The sequence below is a fragment of the Nothoprocta perdicaria genome, unplaced genomic scaffold (genome assembly GCF_003342845.1).
Source record: "Nothoprocta perdicaria isolate Ctin4 unplaced genomic scaffold, notPer1 scaffold_118, whole genome shotgun sequence".
NCBI lineage: Eukaryota > Metazoa > Chordata > Aves > Tinamiformes > Tinamidae > Nothoprocta > Nothoprocta perdicaria.
In genome coordinates, this window is record NW_020454294.1 from 1,468,395 (window position 1) to 1,492,157 (window position 23,763).

General features: G+C 48.0%; 1 protein-coding gene across 1 annotated transcript in view; it reads left to right on the top strand.

The window, feature by feature from the left end:
* Nucleotides 1-23,763, top strand: part of PRKCH (protein kinase C eta) — a 106,070-nt gene that overhangs the window by 77,367 nt on the left and 4,940 nt on the right. The window contains exons 11-12 of the mRNA XM_026053775.1: nucleotides 9,377-9,515; nucleotides 10,061-10,249. Of these exons, the coding sequence (XP_025909560.1) occupies nucleotides 9,377-9,515; nucleotides 10,061-10,249 (328 nt within the window). The remainder of the gene's footprint in view (nucleotides 1-9,376; nucleotides 9,516-10,060; nucleotides 10,250-23,763) is intronic.

Below are 23,763 nucleotides of genomic sequence, written 5' to 3' on the forward strand. Positions count from 1 at the left end.
AAAGGTGCTCCTGAGGGGGCCCAACAGGACTCCCCTCCTGAACAGGGCCAGGACAGCGTGTGTTTTGTGCCCACAATGTGTCACTCGCTAGTGCTGTGACKGCACGTTCCTCCCATGCACAAAAACCCTGTGTCGAGGGTGTGAGTTTCAAGAGCGTCGGTGCCGGGCACAGGCTGCTGCTTCAAAAGTTATTGCTAACTTTGTCACTGAAAGCCAACAGGCCAAAGTAAAGCGCTTTTGAAAATCCCCTCTAAAAATACAGGGTGGCACTTTTGCCTTCAGCACTGCTCATTCCATTATAGAAAGGGGATTAGAGCCTACAGCCTTAGCTTTACAAATCTGGATGTGTAATTCAGAGCCTTAAGAAGGTTAGGTATTTTTCCTCCCTCACAAGGGATTTGTTCTTTGGATTTGTCCAAAGAATCTTTAGATTTTTGTCTATCCAAAACCAGCCAAAAATGACAGGATTTTTTTTTTCCTGGTGACTTTTTGGGATTGGGGATCCAGCTCAGGGTAAAGCGAAGCGTGTCCATAGTGTATGAACAGGGAGAGGTCCGACTAGCTGTGCCGGTTCAGCCGAGGAGCGCCGTCCTCCCCAGCAAACCCTGCTGGCTTTGCAAACACCCTGTAAGTTTGTCTCTACACGTGATCATGATGAATGCTGCCACTTTATACATACATACATATATATATATGTATATATATATATTTCCTGGAGTGAAACACTACACCTAAGACTCAAGGAGGGGACTGGATTTCCCGGAGCGGTGGGAACGCAGGGGAGTCGTGGCCATTGGGGCCRGTGTCCGATTGCCCCTAGGGCAGGTGTAGTGGCACGTGGTGGTGAAACGGGGCCACGTCACTCGGGCGCCCGGGAATGAGGAGCCTTTCCAGCAGCCTGGCCYTGCTCCCATCCCGCCAGGACAGCTGCGAGCCAGGACGGCCCTTTGAGCAGCTCCAAGGTGGGCTGTGGGCAGTTGGCAGTCATTAATCTTGCTGGATACCTCAGTCGCTCCATCGTGAGGCGCTGAGACCGGGTTGTGCCGTTGGCACAAGCCCCATTCCATTTTCCCTGCTGTATCAGGCTTCGAATCAACGCTGGTCTATTTTTGTCAAGGTGACATAACAGGCTTTTAATCTCTGCTTTTTAATCTCTCTTGGCACCGTCCATCACAAGTCCACATCTTATTCCTGTTGGTGTGCTTGGGTCTGAAGCCTGTCGTACGCCGCCTCCGAAGACCTCAGGCCGGGGCAACTCGCAGAAAGAAGCGTTTTGTTTGCGCCTTTCTTTTTTTTTCTTTCCCTTTCCCTCTTTTTTTGGCACGGATAACACAGCCGCTCTGTTGGGAGCAACTCGGCAAACGGTGGTTTCTGGGCCAGCGCATTCCARCGTCGCTGCCAGTGGGACGGAGGAGCCTATGAGGGGCCGGGCGCATCCGGAGCGGGTGCCAAGCACCGGACACAGGCACTGCCCGCCGCTCTGCTTCCCACCCGGCACGGTGGGACATTTCCCGGGATTCTGAGAAATAGATAAATAGAGGTCTGTGTGGATGTACACAGTCAAAAGGAGACATATATATGGTGTTTAAAAAAATATATAAGTAACATGCACATGCAGGCGTACAAATGCACAGGGGTTGCGCCATCTCGGCGATTACTCCAACGCGGCAAGCGCGGGAGCGTCCGTGTTTGAGCAGCCGTGCCGCCGGCTGCCCCATTTCCCCAGAGCGCYGCTCGGCCCTCATAAAACTGCCTTTTGGAGACCGTCACGGGCTGCCGTGCGGCCGCTCCGCGCGCGGTGACCTGGAGGCTCTCGGGGCTCGCCTGGCCCGGGAGGGACGCGGCAATGCGCCCGTGCAGCCCCACCGGACCCGTGCGTGTCATGTTCACGCCTCAAACGATGGAGGTTGGGGATGATGCAGCGTGAGGATACAGCGTGGCGTGCCAGGGGTCTTTCATTTTTGTTTTATTTTATTTTTAATCTGTGCTGGCCCACTCCAAGGTAACCAGGCTGGTGAATCACACCCATTCACCTCGATAGCAATGAAATCACGCGCCTAATTGTGCTGCCTTCCACAGCCACCTTGTGCACAGTGCCCAAAGGGAGGGGAGATGCCAGCGCTTCCCGGTGATCCAAGAGGGCTCTGGGGCCAGGTCCTGCCAGCTCCTTTGCCCAAGGAGGAATCAGGTCCTGCGAGGCTGCCGGGGAAGGGGCCTGGGCATGACCGTGATCCTGGGAGCAGCTTCCATGAGAGGCAAACAGCAGAAGGGGGGATCCAAACAGCGAGGCAGCCCCCCGGGGCCACCAAATTGCAACTGGTGCTGCCTGAACCTGGGCAGGGAGCCTGCAGAAACTTGCCCTTGTGCTGCAAGCGCYGCTTGAGATTAAACACATAATAACAGAGCACTCGTGGATGCGAGCGCTTGCCGGGCRGGTTCAGTGCAGAGCCCAGCAGCAGAGCGAGGGTGCGTTTTACAGCCTGGGCCTGGCGGGGAGMACAGGGGACCTGCTGCAGAGCACAAGTGCAGGTGGGCGTGAGGAGCTCCCTGCACCTTGTGCACATTCAAAGCACTGCCCTCCAGAAGGCCCCTCTGGCATGTGCTGTTCCTCGGCCTTCAGGAAGCTTCAGGCATTTCGCATTTAGATCCGACCCTGGAGAGGGGCACACGTCTGTGCCCGCAGCAGAGCTGGAGCCGGCCTTGGAGGCCGGGTGGCCGTAGCCTGTTGTGCTTCTACCCTAATGTCTGGCAGCAGAGAGTTCCCCAAAGTTTGTGCTCTGCCACTGTGGGGGATTTAGGAGAAACAGGGAAAAGGGACAGGTCTCCCGTCCTCCTGCTTTGTGGTAGCGCTCCATGCAATYGATAGGACATCCTGTGGGGCAAAAAATGAGGGGAGATTGCAACTGTATTAGTCTTCAGTAGCAGTTCAGCCACTTAAAKTAGGTCTCAATTTCTCAGGTCACATTTCGTCTTTTGTGTGATATTTGAGAAGCTCAGAATTTCAGCATGGATCACATTTGTGGTCCCTCTGCCCCTAAGCGTGGCCATCCTGTGAAAGTAACTTTCAGTTGCGAAGATAGTGGAGAGGGCCACCGTGGTAGGTTTCATTCCTCATTTGTCTGATTCCTCCTGGGGAGCTTTTTCCTTCGCTCCTGCCCTGTTGCACTGCGCAGCGAGAGCACGACCTGCCATGGGAGCCGGTGTGGCCTGCAAAYGACGGGCTAGAAGAGTTTGCTGCTGCGCTCCAGGAGTTTGCAGGAAGTGACATGAAACTTCATTGCCCTGGAGATCCCTTTTTCCAAGAAACCTGGGAGTTAGCTGAATTTGTGTTTTGCAATCCCTTATCGGTATTTGCATGTAGCTCTTTCTTGCTCCGTCAGCAAGTGCAGAGGTGACAGCTCGGAGAGCCCTAGCCTCCTATTTAAACGAGGAAGAGGATAGGGAGGACCGGGATGGAATCCCTCGGGGCTTAGGGGTTATGTTCTGAAATTCAGCCTCTGTAGAGCAGCTCTTATTATCTCAGTGTGTGTCAGCCCAAAGTACTGCTGCGTGTGAGTGGTTCCCCTGGTTAAACGTTGTATAACAGCGTGGACCACGAGCTTCCCTTCTTCCTTTGGGTCTCTGCCTAAAAAGAGAGGGCTGTGTATAAGCACGACGGGATTGTTCTAGCTGTGGTGATTTTTCCTCATTAAAGTACCACAACAGTTGAGGTAGAACAAGCCTCGGAGGCTCAGAAGGAGCAATAGCTCTTGGKTTTACTCAGCAGCAAACCTCAGGCTCTCGAGCTGGTTTTCCTAAGTTCAATGCAGCTCGTTCTTTTTCTGATCTCTGCTTCATGGCTTCCTTTTTCAAAGGCCAGCAACCCATTTTTTTCCTTTGTGATTACAGTATTTCTGCCTACCCTGAAGATGTGGTAGCAGCTAAACAAATAGCAACAGCTCAGACTGGGTTTTTCTGCCGTAGCTCTGATATAATACAAAGCAGGTGTCCTCGTGAGTATTTGCTACTGCCTGCTGAAACTGGGCTTTGCTACTGCTTGGAAAAATTGCTTAACTCTTCCTCGATGCTATGAGAATATAAATTTTTGGTTACAAAAACTTAGTGGTAAAAATGAATAAGGTCCAGTTATCACAAGGAAGAATGTGAGAGACGTGAAGCATTTTCCGTGAAGGATTTTTGAAGTGATAGTGAATTCCGCTCAGCCTAGGATGCATGGCATAACTAATAGCCTGAATTCCCAAAYTGGTATAAAATCTCAGGACAAGCAGCTTGGATGGTCCCCAGTCCAAAGCCAACAGGAATAGAAATATGAAAATATTGTTTTTTCTTGTTGTTGTTAAGTTTGGCAGCTGAGCCCCCAAAATTCAATGTGGAAAGAAACATAGAAAATTGTTTCAATGTCTGTGGGTCTGAATTAATTGTCACGGTTCTCTCTAAAGCAACAAGGTTTTTTGTTTTGTAACTCAATCTCAAATTGCTGTTTTTAAGTAAGATGAAAACAGTTGGTTTGGATGCTYTTTATTAATGCAGAGGAAAATGGGAAATTGTGTTAGCTTCACATGAGCATGAGGGGCTTTTCACCACACTGAGACCCCTTTCACGTCCCCTCCCTATTAATCTGAAGTGTTGGTTTAAAGCCCTTGTTCGCTTTGGTTAGAGCAAGGCCTCTAATTTGCAATTTCCCCCTCTTAGATAAGTGTCTTAACTCCTGGGCTGGTCTGCAGAGCCTGTGACTTTCTGTCTAAGTTATTTCATTTTGCAAGAAATAATTATGATTTCAATGGAACCGGACCTGGAAAACTGTATTGCTCTGGCTGTAAGGCCCATGAAGTGGATTTTTCCCTGTCTTCATGGTGATTTGAGTATTTTTACAAACTAAAATGACTTCAGCAGAATAGGAGGAGAAAAATCAAAATTAGCCTATGCTTGAAAAAGGCTTTTGAATGTACATGTTCCTGCAGGGAGTGAGGGGCGACAGGTATTTCAGAGGGAGCACTGGACCTCGTGTTTGCTTCTGTGCATCCTTTCTGTTGTCTTTGCATGCTGAAAATTGAAAAAATAAAAATGTTCCCACCTTGAAATGCTCGGTTTAGTCATCTGGCCCGTTCCAGGTTTTAGCATTTGCCTGGAATGTTTCACTAGTTTCAGTTAAACTTGTGAATAGCTCCCGCTGCCCTGTACCTGCGTTCCCAAAGACTGCATGTTTTTTTCCAAAAGATGGGAACACCTGGCTAGTGCAAGCTTTGAAGTGGGCCCATGGGCTCATTGGAYACGCGAGAAGGAGAAACTGAGGCAGCTCCATCTGGAAACCAGCTCTGTCCAACGTGCACACCCAGTGGGGTGACTTGCTGAATAAAGCCCAGGGTGGGGACAGCAGGAACGGAAAAGAAATCTCATCCTTTCCTACAAAATCTCTACGTCACCAGTGACGTGATCGAGCAGCGTGAGTGACAGGTACTCGTATAACACCTTTTTGTTGGCCAAACTCTCTCTGGTGCAAGGAACTCGAATTAGGCAGATGTTTCGGAAAGGACTGGATCGTCTGCAATTTGAATTTTGCTTTTCTTTTTGCAGACGTTAAACTCGAGCAGCAGATGTCTAAGGAAGCTCCTCTTCCAGGGAGTAGGGCCTAAGCGGCCCGTTTAGCTGTTGTTTTTATCTGGGTCTAGACTGAAATGATGCCGTTGAGGTGGTGTGCGGTGGCGGCGTGCGCGCACAAAGGCCGCCTTTCTGGGGTGGAATGAGGTCCGTCTGCCAGGGAAAGGCAGGACTTCAGCGGGGCCTTAGAAACGCAGCCCTCAGAAAACCTCGCTCGCGCTGTTGCTTCATCGAGCTGCTAAAAATATGGAGTGGAAAATGCAAGTATGAAGGAAATGAGGTAGGTCTGGGCCTGGAGAGCTGGAGAGCTTCCAGTTTCATCAGCTTCCCGGAATCCTCGCTGTGAAAACGAAGAGCTCCTTGTAAATCTTGGAAACCTGTCGGTGTTTCTCTCTCACRTGACTTCGCTGGTGCGTGTGGAATGGAGCGTGGTGAGGCCTGCGGATGGGAAGCGGCAAACACAGAGCTCGAGGCTGCTGGAATGGCAAAAAAAAAAAAGAAAAGGAAAACTTTCCCAGAGAATTATCTCCCTGGCTGGTCTCAGGTATCTCCAGTGAGGATGTGTGGGGCCTTTTTTGGGGTGCTTGCAAAGCCAGAAGGGTGAAGTCTGTRTGCTCACGACACGAGAGGTCCTCTGAAGGGATACGTGTGTAGCCAGAGYGGCAGAGCTAGAGAGCCGATGGATGCACGTTATGAGTTATGGGAAAACAAAATGCAAGGCTTAGATGTCACGAGTCTGGAAGAGCGTCGAGAAGCCCGTCTCCTGCCTGCTGGAGGAGACACCAGGGGCTTCCTAATGGGCTTAACATGTGACACGGTGGAGCCAGAGGGCTGGAAGTTTGCCCCGTGTGCTTAAAACGTAAAATTTCAGCATCCACCTGAAATGTAATGGCAGCTCCATGGACAGAGGCTCTCCAGGAGCATGGGGTGTTAGGCAGCTGAGAGGGATTTGGAGCTCTCCACAGCATGTCCCGGGGGGCAGAAGATGGGAAGGGGGGGATGCCTGGTAATTTGTYGTGCAGAGCAGGCCTGGGCTCCAGTGCTCAGGGTCTGTGAGGGATTCCCCTGCTCCGTCCACATACGTGACCGTGTTTCTGCCGGCTTGAATACAGCGAGGCTCTAATAGGAGATATTCCCAAAGCRTGACAGGACACGGTGGGTGTTTCTGAGGGCACTGGGGAAGGGGGATCTCCAAGCAGGCTCGCCAGAATTCCCCTTCCAGTTGTGTGTGTGGATGCACCCCCAAAAGCCGGGCCTGTCTAGCACTGAGAAGGTGTTTGCTGCATTCAAATCTGAGCCAAGGATAAACTGCGTTTCAGCCACCTCATTGCAGATTCCTGGAAACAAGGCCTGCCTTTGTGCTCAGAGGGCTTCCCTGCCCTGCCAGGAACCGCAGGGAAGAGGAACAAGAGCACGGCCTGTGAAGCACCGTTGAAGCGAGCGCTGTCGTGAGCGAGCGCGTACAGGAGCGCTCGCTGTGCTCGCCCAGCCCTTCCGAGACCAGCTTTGCCCACACGGCGTGATGGCCATTTTCAATGTTCATGCGGCTGAGCATCCCATCCTGAGCAAGCAGTGCAGTGTCATGCAAGCGTGGATGTTGTCCTAGGCACCCGAATCCCCTGGGAGCCAGATAGCCAAGGGGCCAGCTGGCAGCGGCCTCACATAGGTGGGTTGAGAGGATCGTGTTGCTGTGCCRTGTTGTAAGCTGAAGGAGGAAGAGGATGTTCGTTCCTGTGATTGTGCTGCCCAGTTGGGTAGCAAGATCCYTCTCTGGAGGTCCTCGAAACCCGCCTGGATGCAGCCCTGTTCCCCATGCTCTGGGTGTCCCTGCTGGAGCAGGGGAGTTGGACTAGATGATCTCTAGAGGTCTGTGATTCTGAAACTGAGACTCAGGAAATTGGTTGTTCAGTCTTGGCTCTGTTGAACTTGGGCAAATTTCTCAACCTTCGCCCCTTCAACTTCTTAACCTTCACTTTCCCATCCATTAAAAGGTGGGTAATAATACTTGTTTTCCTTATCTCTTCAGGACAGGATGTGGTCTTGGTTGTCTAGTACAGTGTGTCATTGATGTTTGCACTGTAATATCAAAGTTGAGAGGGAACTTTCAGAGGCTCCAGCAAGGCTTCCTGTGGTGGTGTGGGCTGTAGAAATGCTAATGTAGAGCAGAGGAATCAGCCACCTGATTTTCACTTCAAGATCGTAGAAAGAGGATGAGCAGGTCTTTAAGAATCTAGGTGAATTCAGACTCCAGCTCTYCCACGGACTTCCCTGTAAATGTGGAGATGCCACCCTTATTCCTGCCCTCCTCCCTGCTCCCCCTTCCTGGGGAGACAGGTGTCCCACCAGAGGGCAAAATGCATCAAGTTCCAGCACGTGTTTCATAAGGGACGTGAAGCCTTCAGATGTATTTAGTTGCTTGATTCCTACCTGGGCATCCAGATGCATTTGAAAGGCCCCAAGTGGCTTTGTCTTGGACTGAAAGCCTGTCCTGCATGTCAGTAAAATGGAGATTGTAGCAGTGCCCTACCCCAGAGTGCAAACCATACCTAGGCTAGATACAGAATGGATTTCCAGGTCACAGCTCCTGTAAAATAAAACGAGATATCAAAAGCAGCACGTGCAGCAAGCAACACAGCCTATGTTCCAGGATGTTTCTCCAGCAAGATGTCTTTGGAGCTTCCCCAGTGCAGATTTTTCCTGCAAATCTATACAAAAAAAAAAAAAAAAAGTGACCAATTCAAAGAGAACAGAGCTCCCATTGCAGTCGCTTTCCTCAGTCGCTCAGTGTGCCTAGAACTTGTTTGACAGCTGAGAAGCAGAGGTGCTAAGAGCTGGGATGTATTTTTAGGAAGGCATTGCCTAAGTCTGCAGATGACCCGGTGCCATCTGGTCGTGTTCCTGACAGCGCTTATAACCACGGGCTCTTCCGTGAGGCCATCCCAAGGTCAGGCAAGTTGATAAGCTTCGTTAGGGTTCTGTCGTTTTGGCAGCTCCGCTTCTGACTATGAGTTTCCAGGGTATTAAAACGTTGTGTTGGAAAATGTACAGCGTGGTAGCTGGCCACAGGGTGGGCATGGCGCAGGGAGGGCAACACGGGCAGTTGGCTTCCTGCACCAGTGCAGTCCAGCTGGCATTGGTGACGCTGAGATTTAAGGTTTTGTCCTATAGCAGAAGCCCCATGTGCTGGCCCGGCCCTATGGTGTGATATCAGCAGGGAGGTTGTTTTGTTCTCAGGCTGGATAAAACGCCTGGTGGGATTTATCAGTCAGGTTGCTCCGATACCAGGAGGGCCGGGATTTAACCTCCCAAACCGCCAAGGGCGGGCCCTGCTGTCCCTCTGGAAGGCACCTCGCTGTCCCCCCGTCTTCACCGCTGTCCCCTGAGCTCTGCTGAATCAGAGCCCGTCACGCGCGGCGCCGCTTGCTGCCTCATTCCGTCGTTACGCGACTCGGCGGCTCTGGYAGCCTCTCCTCCAGTGCGCCCGGAGCTCCATGAGAAGCTCTGCCAGTCAGGCTTGTGGTTCTTTGGAAAGCCGTGTGGGCGAACTCGCCTAGCACCTGCCCATATTAAATGCAGCTCAGCAGAATCGTGTTTGTCCCTCCCTTTTTTAAGAGATGAAGCAAAAGAAAAGCCCTCCTGTATGGCTTGTGTTTATTTTTTTATGATGATGAGGCTTACCCAGTTTACCAGTTAAGCTTCACAGGCCCGGGACTCTGCCTCCATTTGCATGTGGGCTGTTCCAAGCGTGTGCTAAYGTTGTGAATGATTTTCTTTGCAGGGACTTGAAGCTGGATAATGTACTGCTGGACTACGAGGGTCACTGCAAGCTGGCAGACTTTGGGATGTGCAAGGAGGGCATGCACGATGGCATTACCACAGCAACCTTTTGTGGCACGCCAGACTACATCGCTCCGGAGGTATAGGAGACCTTTCTTTAGCCAAAAAAATCAGTTACATGTTTTTACAGCACAGGTTGGCCTTAATAAATGTGCTTTGGCTGTGTTTTATTGTAGGTGCAAGGTTTCTTCCCAGATGCAGACTTGTGCAAGCAAAGCCTCAGTAAATCTGCAGGCTGCTGTAGGCAGGGAGTTCAGCAAGTGTCTATCTTAAAGGAAGCCAAGGTGAAAGATGGAAGTGCTGGGCTGCAGCTGCTAAAAACCTGGTTACAGAGAGAGAGGCACATACAGATCCTGGCCAGTTTGATCTGAAAATAGATCTGTTAATGTCTTGTTTCCCAAATGGCCCTGTTAGCAGTGAAGGTAGTTCAGCCTTTGTTTGATGAATCTGAGGTACCCATGCATGGACCATGGGGTTTCCAGCTGAGGATCACGCATATGCTCTGACATGTCCAGTCAGATTATCAAAGAGAACTTACGCATCAATGTTTCCAAATCCATTTTCTTCCCTCACTCAGTTGCTAAGAAGCTTCAGGGATGATATTTCTTTCTCCTTCYTCCTCTAGATTCTGCAGGAAATGCTTTATGGCCCCGATGTTGACTGGTGGGCCATGGGCGTGCTGCTCTACGAGATGCTGTGTGGCCATGCCCCCTTCGAGGCTGAGAATGAGGACGACCTTTTTGAGGCCATCCTCAATGATGAAGTTGTCTACCCCACRTGGCTGCAGCAGGACGCAGTGGCAATCCTCAAAGCAGTGAGTTTCCCTGCCTGGTTGCATCTCCTGTGCTCTCTGTCCTGACTTTCACCAGCCTGAATCTAGCAAAAGAAAATTACCTTGGGTGGGAACTCAGATTCTATGGTTGCCTTGACCCCGTCCTTCTTATTACCTTAGGATGAAGTAAGCTTTAAAAAAAATCAGTTGCACTTAAGTGTGTCTACATAGTTAAGTGCAGCAGTCAGTATGTGAGTATGTGTTTTTGTCTGGCTATTCCCTTGTTGACTTCATGATTTGCAACATATGGTCATCTTCAGACCAGAGCCAGCAGGTAATACACTGTATTTATCAGTAGTTACTACATGATTTCCATGTGACTAGCAGGGTGAAGTCCTGATAATCCTTTGTACGGACTGTTGGTAACAAAAGCCTTCCCACAAGTACCACTTCTACATGCAGACACACAGCAAATGGGACTGAACAGCAAACAGTTTGAGGAGAGCTGTAGCTCGTGGCAAGGGTTCTGAGGAATACTATATTTAGTCCTTACTCTGCCATATATTTCTGCATTTCCCAGGAGCTCTAAATCTGTGTGCCTTGACCAGCAAAGAGGGAACAAAGCTCATTCTAATATTTCAGCTTATGTGTGCACAAATGGAGCCCAGTGCACTGCAACTCCCTGGCTCTACTGTAGTGAATCAAAAGGTCATTGAACAGTGAGGGTTTTAACCCACAAATGGGGAGTCCTGAGCTGGCTCTTCTGCTACTGGCTTCTTCTTGCCCATGGTCRAGTCAGTTAATATCTCTAAGCACTTTTCATAGCATGAAGGATCGGAGCATTTTCTTTCCTTGTAAAATCATTATGAGCAAAGAGTATTTAAGACTGGATAATCCTAAATACTGTGATAATAGAGGGCCATAATACTCAGATAAGAAATACTTGGATAAAATAATAATTCACAGTAGCTTCTTAAGCAATGGTTCAGAGAAATAGGTTAATGAATGACATTTAAAAGAAAGAAGAAAGGATTTTAATTTGTTCTTAGTGAGAACTGTAATCAGCTAGCAAGAATATGGAAATTTTCTACTGAAGAGTTTCTACTGGATGTCAAGTGATTTATCTGATTTCTTTTTCTAAAGGGGCAAAGGATTGCATTTTCAGGTAGAGGTTGTGCTCAGAAACTACTGCTTGTTKTCCTGAAGGCCCTCTTGGGTTTTGGAAATAACCAGCAACACTTATTAAAATAAAGAAACTGAAGTTCAAACTCATTGCAGCAGTGTGACATGTAGCTGATGAAACCCAAAGGAAAACAAAGCAATTTCTCTGAAATTCACTTATGTAGCTCAAGGGAAGCACTGCACTTTAAGGAAATGTCCATTACAGAGAAAAGACTGAAATTTAGGAGCCTTGTAACTAACTGATAGGAAGCTCTATTTGAAACTTTTGCTAGACTTTCAGTTCTTCAACCTTTCTATTTCCTGGGCAGCTGCTACATGGAGGTGGCTTTTGCGTCGTGTTTTACAGCACTTGACTTTACTTTGAATGGTAGCAAAGATGATGATCACTGCTGAGCTGCATATCTGCAAAACTACTCTGTGGTTTTGCTCAGTAGTGTTAGGTATTTTACATATTGGTTTATTTTTTTTTCCTTCCCCTTTTGTGACTTTTATGAAGAAAGACGGTAAGCTTCGTAGTTGCCAAATAAGTGGATTTGTTGTTGCAATGTGATGCTAATGTTCTTTTTGTTAGATACACGGATAACTGACATGGGTGACACAGATATCTAAGCAACTTCTAAACACTACTATGTTTATCTCCAACACAAACTTTCTGAAGTGTAGAGCTTAACCCACATGATTTCTTGCTGTGTCAGTGAAGCAATGAGAGTGGCCTAGAAAATCAGGCCACTCAATTGCTGCAGTGCCAAAAATGTTGGTTTTGTCATGTAATCATCAGATGGTTACATGACATGGGAAACCTATGGAAACCCATGGAATTAAGCCTGGGGTCTTTACATCGCGAGCCAAGKGTTTAATAACTCACTGTTCTGGCCTCTGACTTTGAACGAGACAAGGGCAAATACACTTAATTGAGCAGTAAAAAGCTCTGGAACTAAAATCAAATCCTCCTGCCTGGAAGATGCAGGTGCTTAGAGAGATTCTCCAGAAAGGGATGTATTGAGGTTCGAAAGCACTTGATCAGTCTGCCCTGGTGAACACGGTAAAAAACCACAATAGGCTTTAGGACCCATTTCTTGGCTGTTCTTAGTTTGTTTTGCTTCCATTTACCATAATTGTGCTTTACCAGTTTCCCTTCATCAGTAATCACCTGATTTCTGAAGGCTTCATCCTGTTCATCTTCGTAATTTCCTGATAATAACCAAGATATGTCTTTAAGACTTCAGTTAGGCCAGTGGGTGTTCCTGGAATGTTTCTGAGCAGTGGTACTGACGGAAGCAGAAGTAACCTAGATGCCCTGGGAGATTGTTTAGAAATTAAGACAAAAATATTTGCGCAGTGAAAAAAAATAATTTACCCATTTCCTGTCTCACTGTTTTGTGTCCTTGATGTTTTCTCTCAAGAGCTAGGGGTAGGGCAGAGATGAACTGGTGTAAATGGCAGCAGTTTGCTGGAGCTGGTATTCCCAGAGATGGGAAATAGGAAATCCCACCTCTGTACCCTGCATCACATGAGTACGTCACAGTTGGGGAATGATAGTCCGAGGCAGGCAGAGACTGTGCTTGAACTGAGCTCTCCAGCTACTCGTGTGAACAAATCTAACCGAGCATGAATTTGCCTGTGGGATTTGGTTTCCTGCATCTTGGATTGTACTCAGATCCATTTCAGTAAGCACCAGCTTCTTTAGAAATCCARTTCTTTCTCTTCTGCCTGTAGCTGGAAAGAGTGAAATGTCCTGAGCAGAATCAACATTTCACATTGAAAGAAAGTGCAGACAGAAAGAATTACTGCTGAATGGATTCAGACCACCTCAGGTCAATTTGAATGTTTTTTTTTTTTGACTGAGCACCCATACTTTAAAACAAACAACAGAGAAGTGTTTCTCTATGGCCCTGTGCTGATACAGTCACAAGGTGTTCAGGCGAGATCAGCTTTGCCCCAGTGCCACTGTGTCCCTGCCTGTAAAGGAGATTATTGCAACCTCTCTTTGCTCTCAGCTGACACTGCAGTCAGCAGCATCTGCTGATGAAGAGACTTTGCCAGAGAAACCTTGTGAACAAAGGGAGGCTGCACCGTGTCTTGTGCAGMGAGAGTGTAGCCGGGGTTTCCCTTATTGTGGCGGGCTGGTGTTTTGAATTTGGAAATTGTCACTAGCAAGAAGTGCTCGAGCAAGGAGGGTAGTTTTCCAGGCTCTGGATTCAGCTGGGTGAACAGCGGTTTGAGGTGTGATCCCCTCCTGTCCCCAGAGCAGGGTGGCGTTTTGGCAGTGTGGTTCACTCACTACATGTCTCAATATCTTTCTTGAATGCAATCTAGTCACACCCTCTTGATGAAAGTTCTGGTGAAAATTAGGGCTCAAATCACAATGGGACATAAAGTAGCAGGGGAAAATGCAGGGATTTTCCTTTCCAAGTCATGTTTTGGACAGAGAAGGACTAAGGCTGTTCAGCCACACCATGGATTAATGATCTGAAGTAGCAATGGTTGGCCCAAAGGCTTGGAAACTCACAGCAGAAATGGCAAATAGATATTTTCAACTTCTGGAGCTCTAAAACACTTMAGGCCTGGCTAAAGTACTCCTTAAAAAATGAGAGAATGACTCAAGAACACATGGTTCTTCCATGTGTTTTGGAGAAAGTGCGTGAGACTGGGCAAAACTGGCTATCAAAAAGTAAGTACTGGGCAATCGAAGGGGAAGGTGCACAGGAAAAGGGCTGTGGTTTTAGCAGCCTCTCCTTCCAAACAGCATTGCTGGAACAGCATGGGGTCCTCTCAACGGCCTGGGGTAGCGTGGAGAGGGATGTTGTGGCACAAGGAGGCAGGAGCAGTTGAAGGGCTGAGGGAGCTCCCTTGTGAGAGCAAACACGACTTTTATCTCTGGGAGGAAATGGTGACGTCAGCCCTACACTGCAGARGAAAAACTTGAAGTTACTCTGTTTTTCTAGAGAACAATAGGTTGGAAGTGACGCTGACTCACGAGACTGGTGCTCTGATTTAGTGAACTCTCTCTTCAGCCACTTCCCCTCTCACCTGGTTCTCCTGAGCCCAGCCTGGGGCTATTAAAGTCCTACCCCCTRGTGCTCCTTTATGCTTTGCTCTTTGCTCTTCCCAAGTGCTTAAGCCACCCCTCTCTTTGTGTTTCCAGGTTCATATCAAAGGGCTGGAGAGTGTCTTCAAGGGCTGTTAGAAGGAGGGTCTGGCTCCCTGCCCTTATTTTATGGGCTCAGCCCTGGGGTGAGAACAGGTCCAGGGAGCTGGGATTTTCTTCCCAGCTGGTGCCCCTAGTTGGGAGGGAGCTTGCCTGGCACTCGGGATCAGCAGGAAGGAATGGGTTGTGTATGTCAGGGCTTGAAGTTCAATCCCCTCGGACACATGGCAGCCTTGAAGGCTAATCTGGAAGTCAAAAAAAAGCCCTTATCCAAAAGAGGAAAGCCCCTTGTCCCCTCTCTGTGAGCCCAYGTCGCAGGCTGAAGCCAAGTAATGAGGGCTTTTCCATTGGTCTCTTAGTTCTGTGGTTGGAGTGGTTGATGATGCTCAATACCAAGTGCTGGTGGTGTAACCTATTCCTGCTTGCTATGAGGGAGCACCCAGGAATATTTCTGGAGAGCAAAAATGGCTCAGGGATGTTGTGATGCAGAGCGCAGCGGCTTGATTTCCACTCAGAGAGGTGCTGAGGTCCTGACCCAACAGCTTAGCTGGTCTTCATCTGGTTAATTAAAAAAAGCCTTTCTGAGCTTTCTGCAGATGTTTGTCCTTCCTGTGCAGCCCAGAGAGCAGCTCTGAGGCTGCCTTAGTGAATCCCAGAAAATGCTTTGTGATCCTTGGGCTCTTTGTGAAAAGTGCATCCTCTTGCAGCAGTTGTGTCAGAAGTTAATGCAGCGAGCATTTAATGAAATTCATATGTAGAAATATGTTAGTGGCAGGAGGAAAAGTGTGTCCATATGTTAGAATTTTCTTTCCTAAATTTGCAGGTAGAACTATGTAAAGAAGAACAAAATCTGAAAGGTTCTCTTTTCCAACCCTCCTTCCACTGGAAATGGGAAATGTTTCCCAGCATTTCTGAGGAACTCTGGTGGCTGCTAATAGGAGACATTTGTTATTGTTAAATCTACAAATTCCAAAGGAGTACCACTCGAGGGTGGATATTTCCAGTCATTGCAAAGGAATTTTGAGGAACTCTCACTGCTCAGGGCGCAGTTAAGCTCAGTCTGGTCAGATGTGGCTAAATATCTTGAGCAGGAGGCACCTGGAGATGCATAAGCATCCTGCAGCAGACTGGCAAGAAAGAGGTTTGGAGAGATGCTGCAAATGAATTCCTGAATTCCATCATTGCCCATCACCTTGGTGAAGACTGCTTTAAATATGCTGCAGCTTATTTTCAGAAAGCTTTTCTAGACAGCGGGTGCTTAGTGCTGAACAAGAGCAGCCCCATGTCTGTAAACAACTTGAAAATGTCATTAATGAGGAGAGGAGATGGGAGATGCCAAGATTCTCCCAACAGGAAGACTGAGAGGCAACTTCCTAATAAATCAAACTGCCTGCAGTGATGGAGAACTGGAGGGCAATGAGGCTGGTTTCAGACCTCCTGCAGGGACACCCAGGTTTGGGGGAGATGTGGTGGGTGCAGCTGCTGGGCGCTGCATGTCCCTATGGAGAGGCAGGTCTGCTGAATCGTTCTGTGGGGATATTTATTCTCTTCCTAAGCAGTGCTTGCTCAGGGCCTGGCACACATGGGTGCTGGGAGGTCAGAACTGCTCCCTCAGCTCAGATTCCGCTCGCTGTAGGTGTTTGCAGCCTCCCCACATGCTACAGCAGGCAGCGCGTGACTCAGAATACCTCGAGCGTGCTCTGCTCGGCACATCCACGCGCAACAGGTCCGTGCTTCCTGCTGCCCTCCTGCCTCACCTCTTCCCCACATCCCGGGCAGTTTGGCCCCTGTGTGAGCTGGATGAACCTCACCATGTTTGTGCTCTCCAGTCAACTCCTAAATTCCTGAGAGAGGTGAAAAAAGGCAGCAGATGCTGGTGTGCTCTTGCCTACACTGCTCATACATCACTCAGCACAAGGTTGTGTCTCTCCTTTGCACTGCTRTCCTACAGAGCTGGGACAACTTCCTGCATACCTATTTCAAACAGATATATCTGTCTTTTTCTATTTCACATGCAGTGCTGGAAGAGCCCGAATTAACTTGGTTTTGAATGAACCAAATGCCAGGAGTATTTTTTTAGGAAAAGGATTAAAAAGAAAAGGAACAACACAGTGATAGAGCTACCAAAATTGAAGAGGGAAACTACGTGAGCTCAAAGCTATAGTTTGTCCTCAGAGCTGTAGAGCCTTCCTAACAAAAGCAGATATTAAAAATGCCTTCAAATACACCAGTAAATTATTCTCTTTGGCATCTCTTCAGAGTTGGCACCCTCCATAAATCCTCTTCCACAGTTTGTTTTAGCTRTCGGAGTCAGGCAGATATTTGAATCTCTCTGAGAATCTCTTTCCTAGATCTGTGTAAACAACTTTTCTTTGTTTTGTTTTCCAGAAATGCTTTCATCTTGCATTTCCTGGTTGGCTCTGGAGCCTGTGCAGCAAAACCAGGACTCTGGAGCCTGCCATTTCATGCCTGAGATGCAGTTCTGCAGTTTTGAATGTTCTTGCATCTCAGCCATTCTTGCCATACTCCCCTATTTCACTGTGGTTGAGCTACAAGGCAGTGCTCCACCACAGATTGCCTTATCGTTTTCATCTGAGCTTGCGTATCCATTTGGGTAACCCGTTGTCTCCTACTCCTTCCCTTCCAATTCTCAGGAAGCAGACACCTTTGCCTGGGTATTTTAATCTTTTCTGTCAATTAGTCACACTCCCTTCTGATGTTTTCCTCTTCCCCCACAGTAAGAGCTATGTGCTTCACAGTAATTCACTGTGAAATAAAACCAATTCCATCTTTATACAGCTTGTCAAAGTTAAATTCATCTAGAAGTAGTCATTAGATCTTCAACATTGTCCTTTCCAACAGGCTGAAATTCAGCTTCTTGTTTAAGGTCCCTGGCATGTGGACTCAGATTTGCTTCAGAGCAAAAGCTTATAACCCTTCCTGTTGTAATGTCAGTTATGAATCATCCTTCTCTTTCCTGCCATAAATTTAAAAAACAACAAAAAAAAAAAAAGTGAAGTGGCATTCATTGTGCCACCTGATTTTCTTTTGGTTTTTGTTCCTGCTCTTAGGTGCTTAGGAGGAAACAATTCCTGTGGCCGAGCCTTTAGCTTAAGACTTCGTGGCCTGGGCTCGTGTCTCAGTTCTGCCACAGATAAACACTGTGATTATGGGCTCTCACAGGCATCTTGGTGAAGTTCATTAAAGTCTGATCTTAAAGGAAAGCCCAGAATTCCCTTGAGAAACCTGGGTTTGATCTAGAAATGGGAATAACCGTTTTCCCTTTGCAGCAAGGAAGGTCTCTTGATGTTCAGTCCGCAGGGCAGTGACGCAGTGCCTCCAATTGGGAGGTCCCAGCACCTCTGCAGGAGTAATAAATCTCCAATTGCTTTAATCTTTTTAACTGCTTAAATCTCTTTCGAGTTTTAGGTCCTTCTCGTCCACTCGTCCTTCCATTTTGGGCCCTTCTGACCTGCTCTATCTCTTTGCGAACTTCAAAGTTAAAAGAATGGAACTACCACCGAGACCACGGAAAAGCTCCTTTGAGGTTCTGTGATTTATTTTCCCCCGAATGGCCTTTACAGGATTGTCCGGGGCACTTTAGTCCCCTTTGTACTTGACCTATGCAAATAGGCCACCCAGGATGGTGTGACAGACTCCCYGCTCCTCTTGACAAATATATCAGAAAAGGATTAATTGTTTTCCCGTGAAACCCTAGGGAGATTCTTGCACTAGTTACAAAGAGATTGGGACCATGCCCCTATTCTGCTAATACATGTGATGCTTTTTTTTCCGTGTTTTAGCTACTCTGATTGATATATTGGTGAAGTAAGTGACCTGTGTATCCCCTCTTGTAACCACAGGCCCACTGGGGCAATTTAAAAGCACAGGCTGATTCTGGAAGTGTCTGAGGGGCTCTTGCAGCAGGTGACCCATATGGAAACAGGGGTGGGCTGGTCAGTGCTGAGAACACAGACATCTYGAGGCACATCTTCACCAAAACCTGTATCAGATAATCCATGCATCCAATGACTTAAGGGTTTGTTTGTTATTATTTGTTAGAAGAATGTTAAAGTATGTAAAATCACTAGCTGTCTTAAGGGAACAACGTGTTTGAAAATTTTGGCCTTTCCCTCTGCATTAGTATTACTGAGATAAATAAGGCGGGGGAAAGCAGGGAAACAGGCAGACGCCGCTACAGCAAGTGAGTTTGTAGCTATTCAAACAATACTGAATTTCCAGAGTTTGGGCCAAGCTCTCTGCTGGTGGGAGTCAGCAAAGTGTCATCAGTTTACGCCAAGAAATTTGGAGCCAGATGTTTCTCTCCCTCCTGTGAATTCCACTATCGGCCTTGCTTTATTTGCTGGTCTCTTGCTCGGCAGCGTTTGCAAACCAGCTAATCCTTTGGATTCGCTCGAGCTTTGACGGGGCAGCACCAAGCGGCTGCCTCTGCCCTGGCCAGAGAGAGATCAAATTCATCTGCTTGATATCTCCTACACTGACCGTTTGTCCTGCTTGCCCCTGGCTGGCACGTTAGACGTGTAACTCCAGCCACGCTTAGTGGGACAGCCAAGCTTTGAGGAGAAGGTTAAAGACTGAGTTTTTACCTCCCTTTCTGTTCCCCTCTTTTTTTCTTTTTAAATCTGGAAGCTGAAATAACTGAGACTTTGCACACACGTGCACACTTTTGAAATGCTTTCAGGACACTCTTGTTCTGCTGAGCTTGAGCATTGTAGTGACTGTGAGCGATGGGACATGAGCTTTGGAGCAGGCAGAGATCTCACAGGGGTGACAATTGTGCCAGTCCAAGCAATGTGCTCATGGGTCTGAACCCTGCATTGCCTTTTCCTGAAAGTTAGATACACTTGCAGGCATCAGCCTTGGCACAGTCTTATGGAGGGCAATGGGATCCTTCCCAAGACAGCAGAAGACATGACAGGCCAAAAAGAACGGATTATTTTATTTTTTTTTTTTTTTAGAAGGGGGGAAAAAAAAAGCTTCTATGCTATGCAAATGCCTGCAGTCATTAAAAATAATAGTTGTGAACAAATGGAGCCATAGAAGCATCTTTCTCCCCCTCTGTGGGGGCAGATGAAGGGTAGCACAACATCGGCCTGCTGGTTTGTTGGGCTTACATAATAGATGCCTGAGCTGGTTCCAGCAACTGCAGCGTTCAGTCAAGAGATTCATGGAGGGAAGTCTTAATTAGAGTAATAGCTCTATTTATATAACTATTCCCTTTTGTCTGAGATCAAATAGATCTTTGAGAAATCTTATTTCCTTCAGAGTTAATTTCTGCCCTGTTAGTCTAGCTCATGAATCTTAATGAAYGCAAGTGTGTTGGATATCTCCCCATCTCCCCCCTCTCCCTCATTACTTGAGGGGACACCATGGGGCTATTAAGTCTTCTGTGCTGCTGCTTTCCCCTTTGGTGCCTCTCTCATGTTACTAGCAACAGGCAGGAAATGTTAATTCCTTAGGCAGGAAATCTTGCTTTCCTTGAAAGATTTAGGTTTGGCTGTTGCATTTCCATAATCCTGAAGAATGGTTCTTTGAGGAAGATGGAAGCTGTGAGGAAGAGGAAGTGGGACTGAAGATCTGCTGTCAGTTTTGCACCAGGTTGCCTTTATGCTTTGGACAAAGCAAAGTGATTCTGATTCACTTGGATTTGAAAGTGATGAGAGTTACAGCACTCATGCCTGGAACGTGGCCATRGAGGGGTTCAGGCTTTTCAGGAAGRACAGGCCAGGAAAGTGAGGTGGTGGAGTCGCTTTTTATGTGAGAGAGCAACTGGAATGTATAGAGCTCAGCATGGGGGAGGATGGAGTGYGGGTTGAGAGCCTGTGTGTGAGGATTAAAGGGCTTAGGCAAACTGGTCACCCAAAAATCTGTGGGCCCCAATGGGATGCACAGTACTGAGGGAACTGGCAGGGGTTATTGCTCAGTCACTCTCCATCATCTTTGAGAGGTCCTGGAGAGCAGGGGAGGTGCTGGAGGACTGGAAGAAGCCAGTGTCACTGCAGTCTTCAAAAAGGGCAAGAGGGAAGAGCTGGGTAACTACAGGCTGATCAGCCTCACCTCTGTCCTTGGAAAGGTGATGGAGCAGCTCATCCTAGAGAGCATCTCTAGGCATGTCAAGGAGAAGGAGATGATCAGGAGTAGTCAGCATGGATTCACCAAGGGCAGATTAGGGGTTGACCTGCTGGAGAGCAGCTCCACGGAGAGGGAGCTGGGAGTCCTGGTTGACACCAAGTTAACCATGAGGCAGCAGTGAGACCTGATCAAAATGTCTAAGTACCTGAGGGGTGAATGTAGGGAGGAAGGAGCCAAACTCTTCTCAGTGGTGGCCAGTGACAGGACAAGGGGTAATGGGGACAAGTTGAAACCCAGGCAGTTCCATCTCCATGTGAAGAGGAACTTCTTTCCTGTGAGGGTGCCAGAGCCCTGGCACAGGCTGCCCAGGGAGGYTGTGGAGTCTCCTTCTCTGGAGATCTTCCCAACCCRCCTGGATGCYGCCCTGTGCCCCRCGCTCTGGGTGTCCCTGCTGGAGCAGGGGGCTGGACTACATGATCTCTAGAGGACCCTTCCAACCTTAACCATCCTGTGATTCTGTGATGAACTTCTCTGTAGGATGGAGGACATCCCACCTTCTCTGTCTATGGGCTTGGATTTAAAAGAGGAGCTGCTCAGGGTTGTCTCCTAAAGGCTGGATGCACCTACCCCAATGCAAYGGGATCTTGGTGGGAAGTGACCCATCTAATGTGCTCTTTAATGCAAGAAATGCAAGAAAAAAAAAAAAATTCCTTCCTCTTTAAGATGGCTGATAATATGAAGGGGCTGACTAAGCAGAAAGTTTATTTCCCCTCCTTCCTGAAGTGATTTTTTTTTTTTTAATGGAGGAGTCTGGTTTGTTTGTGTTTTCCTTGAACATGATGTAATTTTAGGTAATCAATTCACAATGATATTACTCATGAATGATGAAGCAACACAGTGAGATAACATGAAAACTTAGCAGGGAGGGCAATATTGACCAAAAGGTGAACTTGTAAATTAGTGCTTGGAAAAAAATCTCAGACTTCCAAGCCACCAGACTTACTTGGAAACCGTGCCCCTTGAGACAGGAGCAGCATCCAAGAGGGCCATCGTGGGCTCCTCATGCAGCCCAGAGCCCTGGAGCCCTTCCCTGTGCCCTTACTGTGGTCACAGGGTGCACAGGTCCCCTCCGCCACCGCGACATCTCACCGGCCCTGTCACCTGCTGCCACCTGGGCTCCGCACGGTGACGCAGGTTTTTCCCAGCGTTTGGTCCTGCTACTTCTGCATTTTTTCCTTGTAACTTCACCGGTCCTTTGCGGACTGCTCTCCAACTCCTCCYTTCTTGCCCTGGCTTGCTGCGTTTTCTTGCAGTCAGTGTTTTCCAGCGCTCTCATGAAGTCATGTTTCTGGCTGATTCCAGCTGCTGGTTTTGGCCGGKCTGCTGCTGAGGAGGTTAGTTGAGGGCAGCGTGAGCCTCGCTTGACTTTGCTGCGCAGCAAACGTGGGTAGTAGTCCATGAGGGCCCGGGCTGCCTGTGCTCCCCGGGGGCTCTTCCCCCGGGAGGGACAAAATTCCCCATGGTTGGATGTGTAGTGGAAAAGGGTTTGATGGCCTGGGGTTATTTACTTTGGGGTTATTTTCTGTGCATCTCCASTGTGTGCCAAGGTGTGAGATTCATGGCTGCACTTTGGATTTTCATGCAAACTTAGAGATACTCGATAAACTTTGAGAGATGACATTTTGCCATGAAGACTTTTAAGGCTCTTTTTWTTTCCTGAACACCATCTTTCATCACCTGCAAAACCACTGGCAGACTGTGCTTGGAATGACACTTAGGTTGTCCAACCYGGGTCTAGATGTGAAGCCAGAGTCTAACGCTGGCCTTAACTCTGGATGCCARTAGATGCCATCAGCTTTGAAAGACTCCCTGTTATAACAAAGAAATGAGTGTTATCTAKAGGCAGAGAGAGAAGGGTTAATGGACTTTTAAGCCTTTGAGAGGCCACAGTAATCTTTATTTTTATTATTATTATTTTTTAAATACTGCACATCACAAACTCTATAACTGTGTTCATATTTTTTTTGTGAAGACAAAAGTTTTGGGTTCACTACCAGTTCCCATGCACCGGTGCAGTCTAGAGGCCTCAGTGCAGTGTACAGTGCATTCATCAGGGATGGACATTGACAATAGGAGACTGTCCTTTGAAATTATATCCCACCCTTTTGTTGAAGCAGAATGTTAGGAGTTAGATTCCCATGAAAGGGAAGCCTCTTCTTACTGCTTTGATACTCTTTTTCACAATGTGTGATTTCTATTCATATTTAAGACTTTGTTAGCCTCTTTTAGGGGTTTGCCATTTTGAAAAACAACCTATTAGGGGTGTAGAGAAAACTGTTCAAAGTGGTGCATGTTGCAGGTGGCTCCCTCCAGCCCTTACTACCTTTGTCTTTCAGTGCCCTGTTTTTGTAGACCAAGGCAGGCAGCAGCACTGAACGTGTGCAGGAGAACTTGGGRACAGTGCTGCTTGATCGGGCATCCCGTAGCTCAACTGCTGTCTGAGGCCAGGAGTAATTCAGAGGATTTGGGGGCCAGCCCATCATTGCTCTCAGCAGTAGTGTTTGCTCCTTCTGCAGCCAGCTGGGGCTATGAATTTGGAGCATTGCTCTCCTCCGGGCACCTTGGGGCATCAGATGTGAGCTGGGTAAAGCCCAGGACTACCCAGTGCCTRGTGGCAACTGAGGCTTCTGAAAGAGCAAATTCCCAGCACAAACAGGAGCCAACGGAGAGAATGGGAGCAGTCATTTTGTTCTGACTGGCCGTGGAGAGCCCAGAAGAGCCCACCTTGAGGGACGGCTCCTGGCTGATCCTCACTGTCCTAACAAAACGCAGACAGGAATGYGTTTAGATTGGCAGTGGCTGCCGCTTTGGGTGCCTTCACTTGGTGCCACTTTGGCATCATGTTAAGAAAAGCAAGCAAATAGGAATGCAAACATGCCCTGAATTCCCAGGGCTCTGGACTGGGCTAGGGAATGAGCAGTCTACTTTGGGGTTTAGTCTTATATGGCTTGAGCCTGAACAGGTACCTATCTTATCAGCCATTTCCAGAGATTGTCCTCACATTTAGCAGAAGTTTCCTGGTGTAAAGGAGGTCGGGAGACAGGGACTTCTTCCCAGTTCTTTCTCTCTTCTC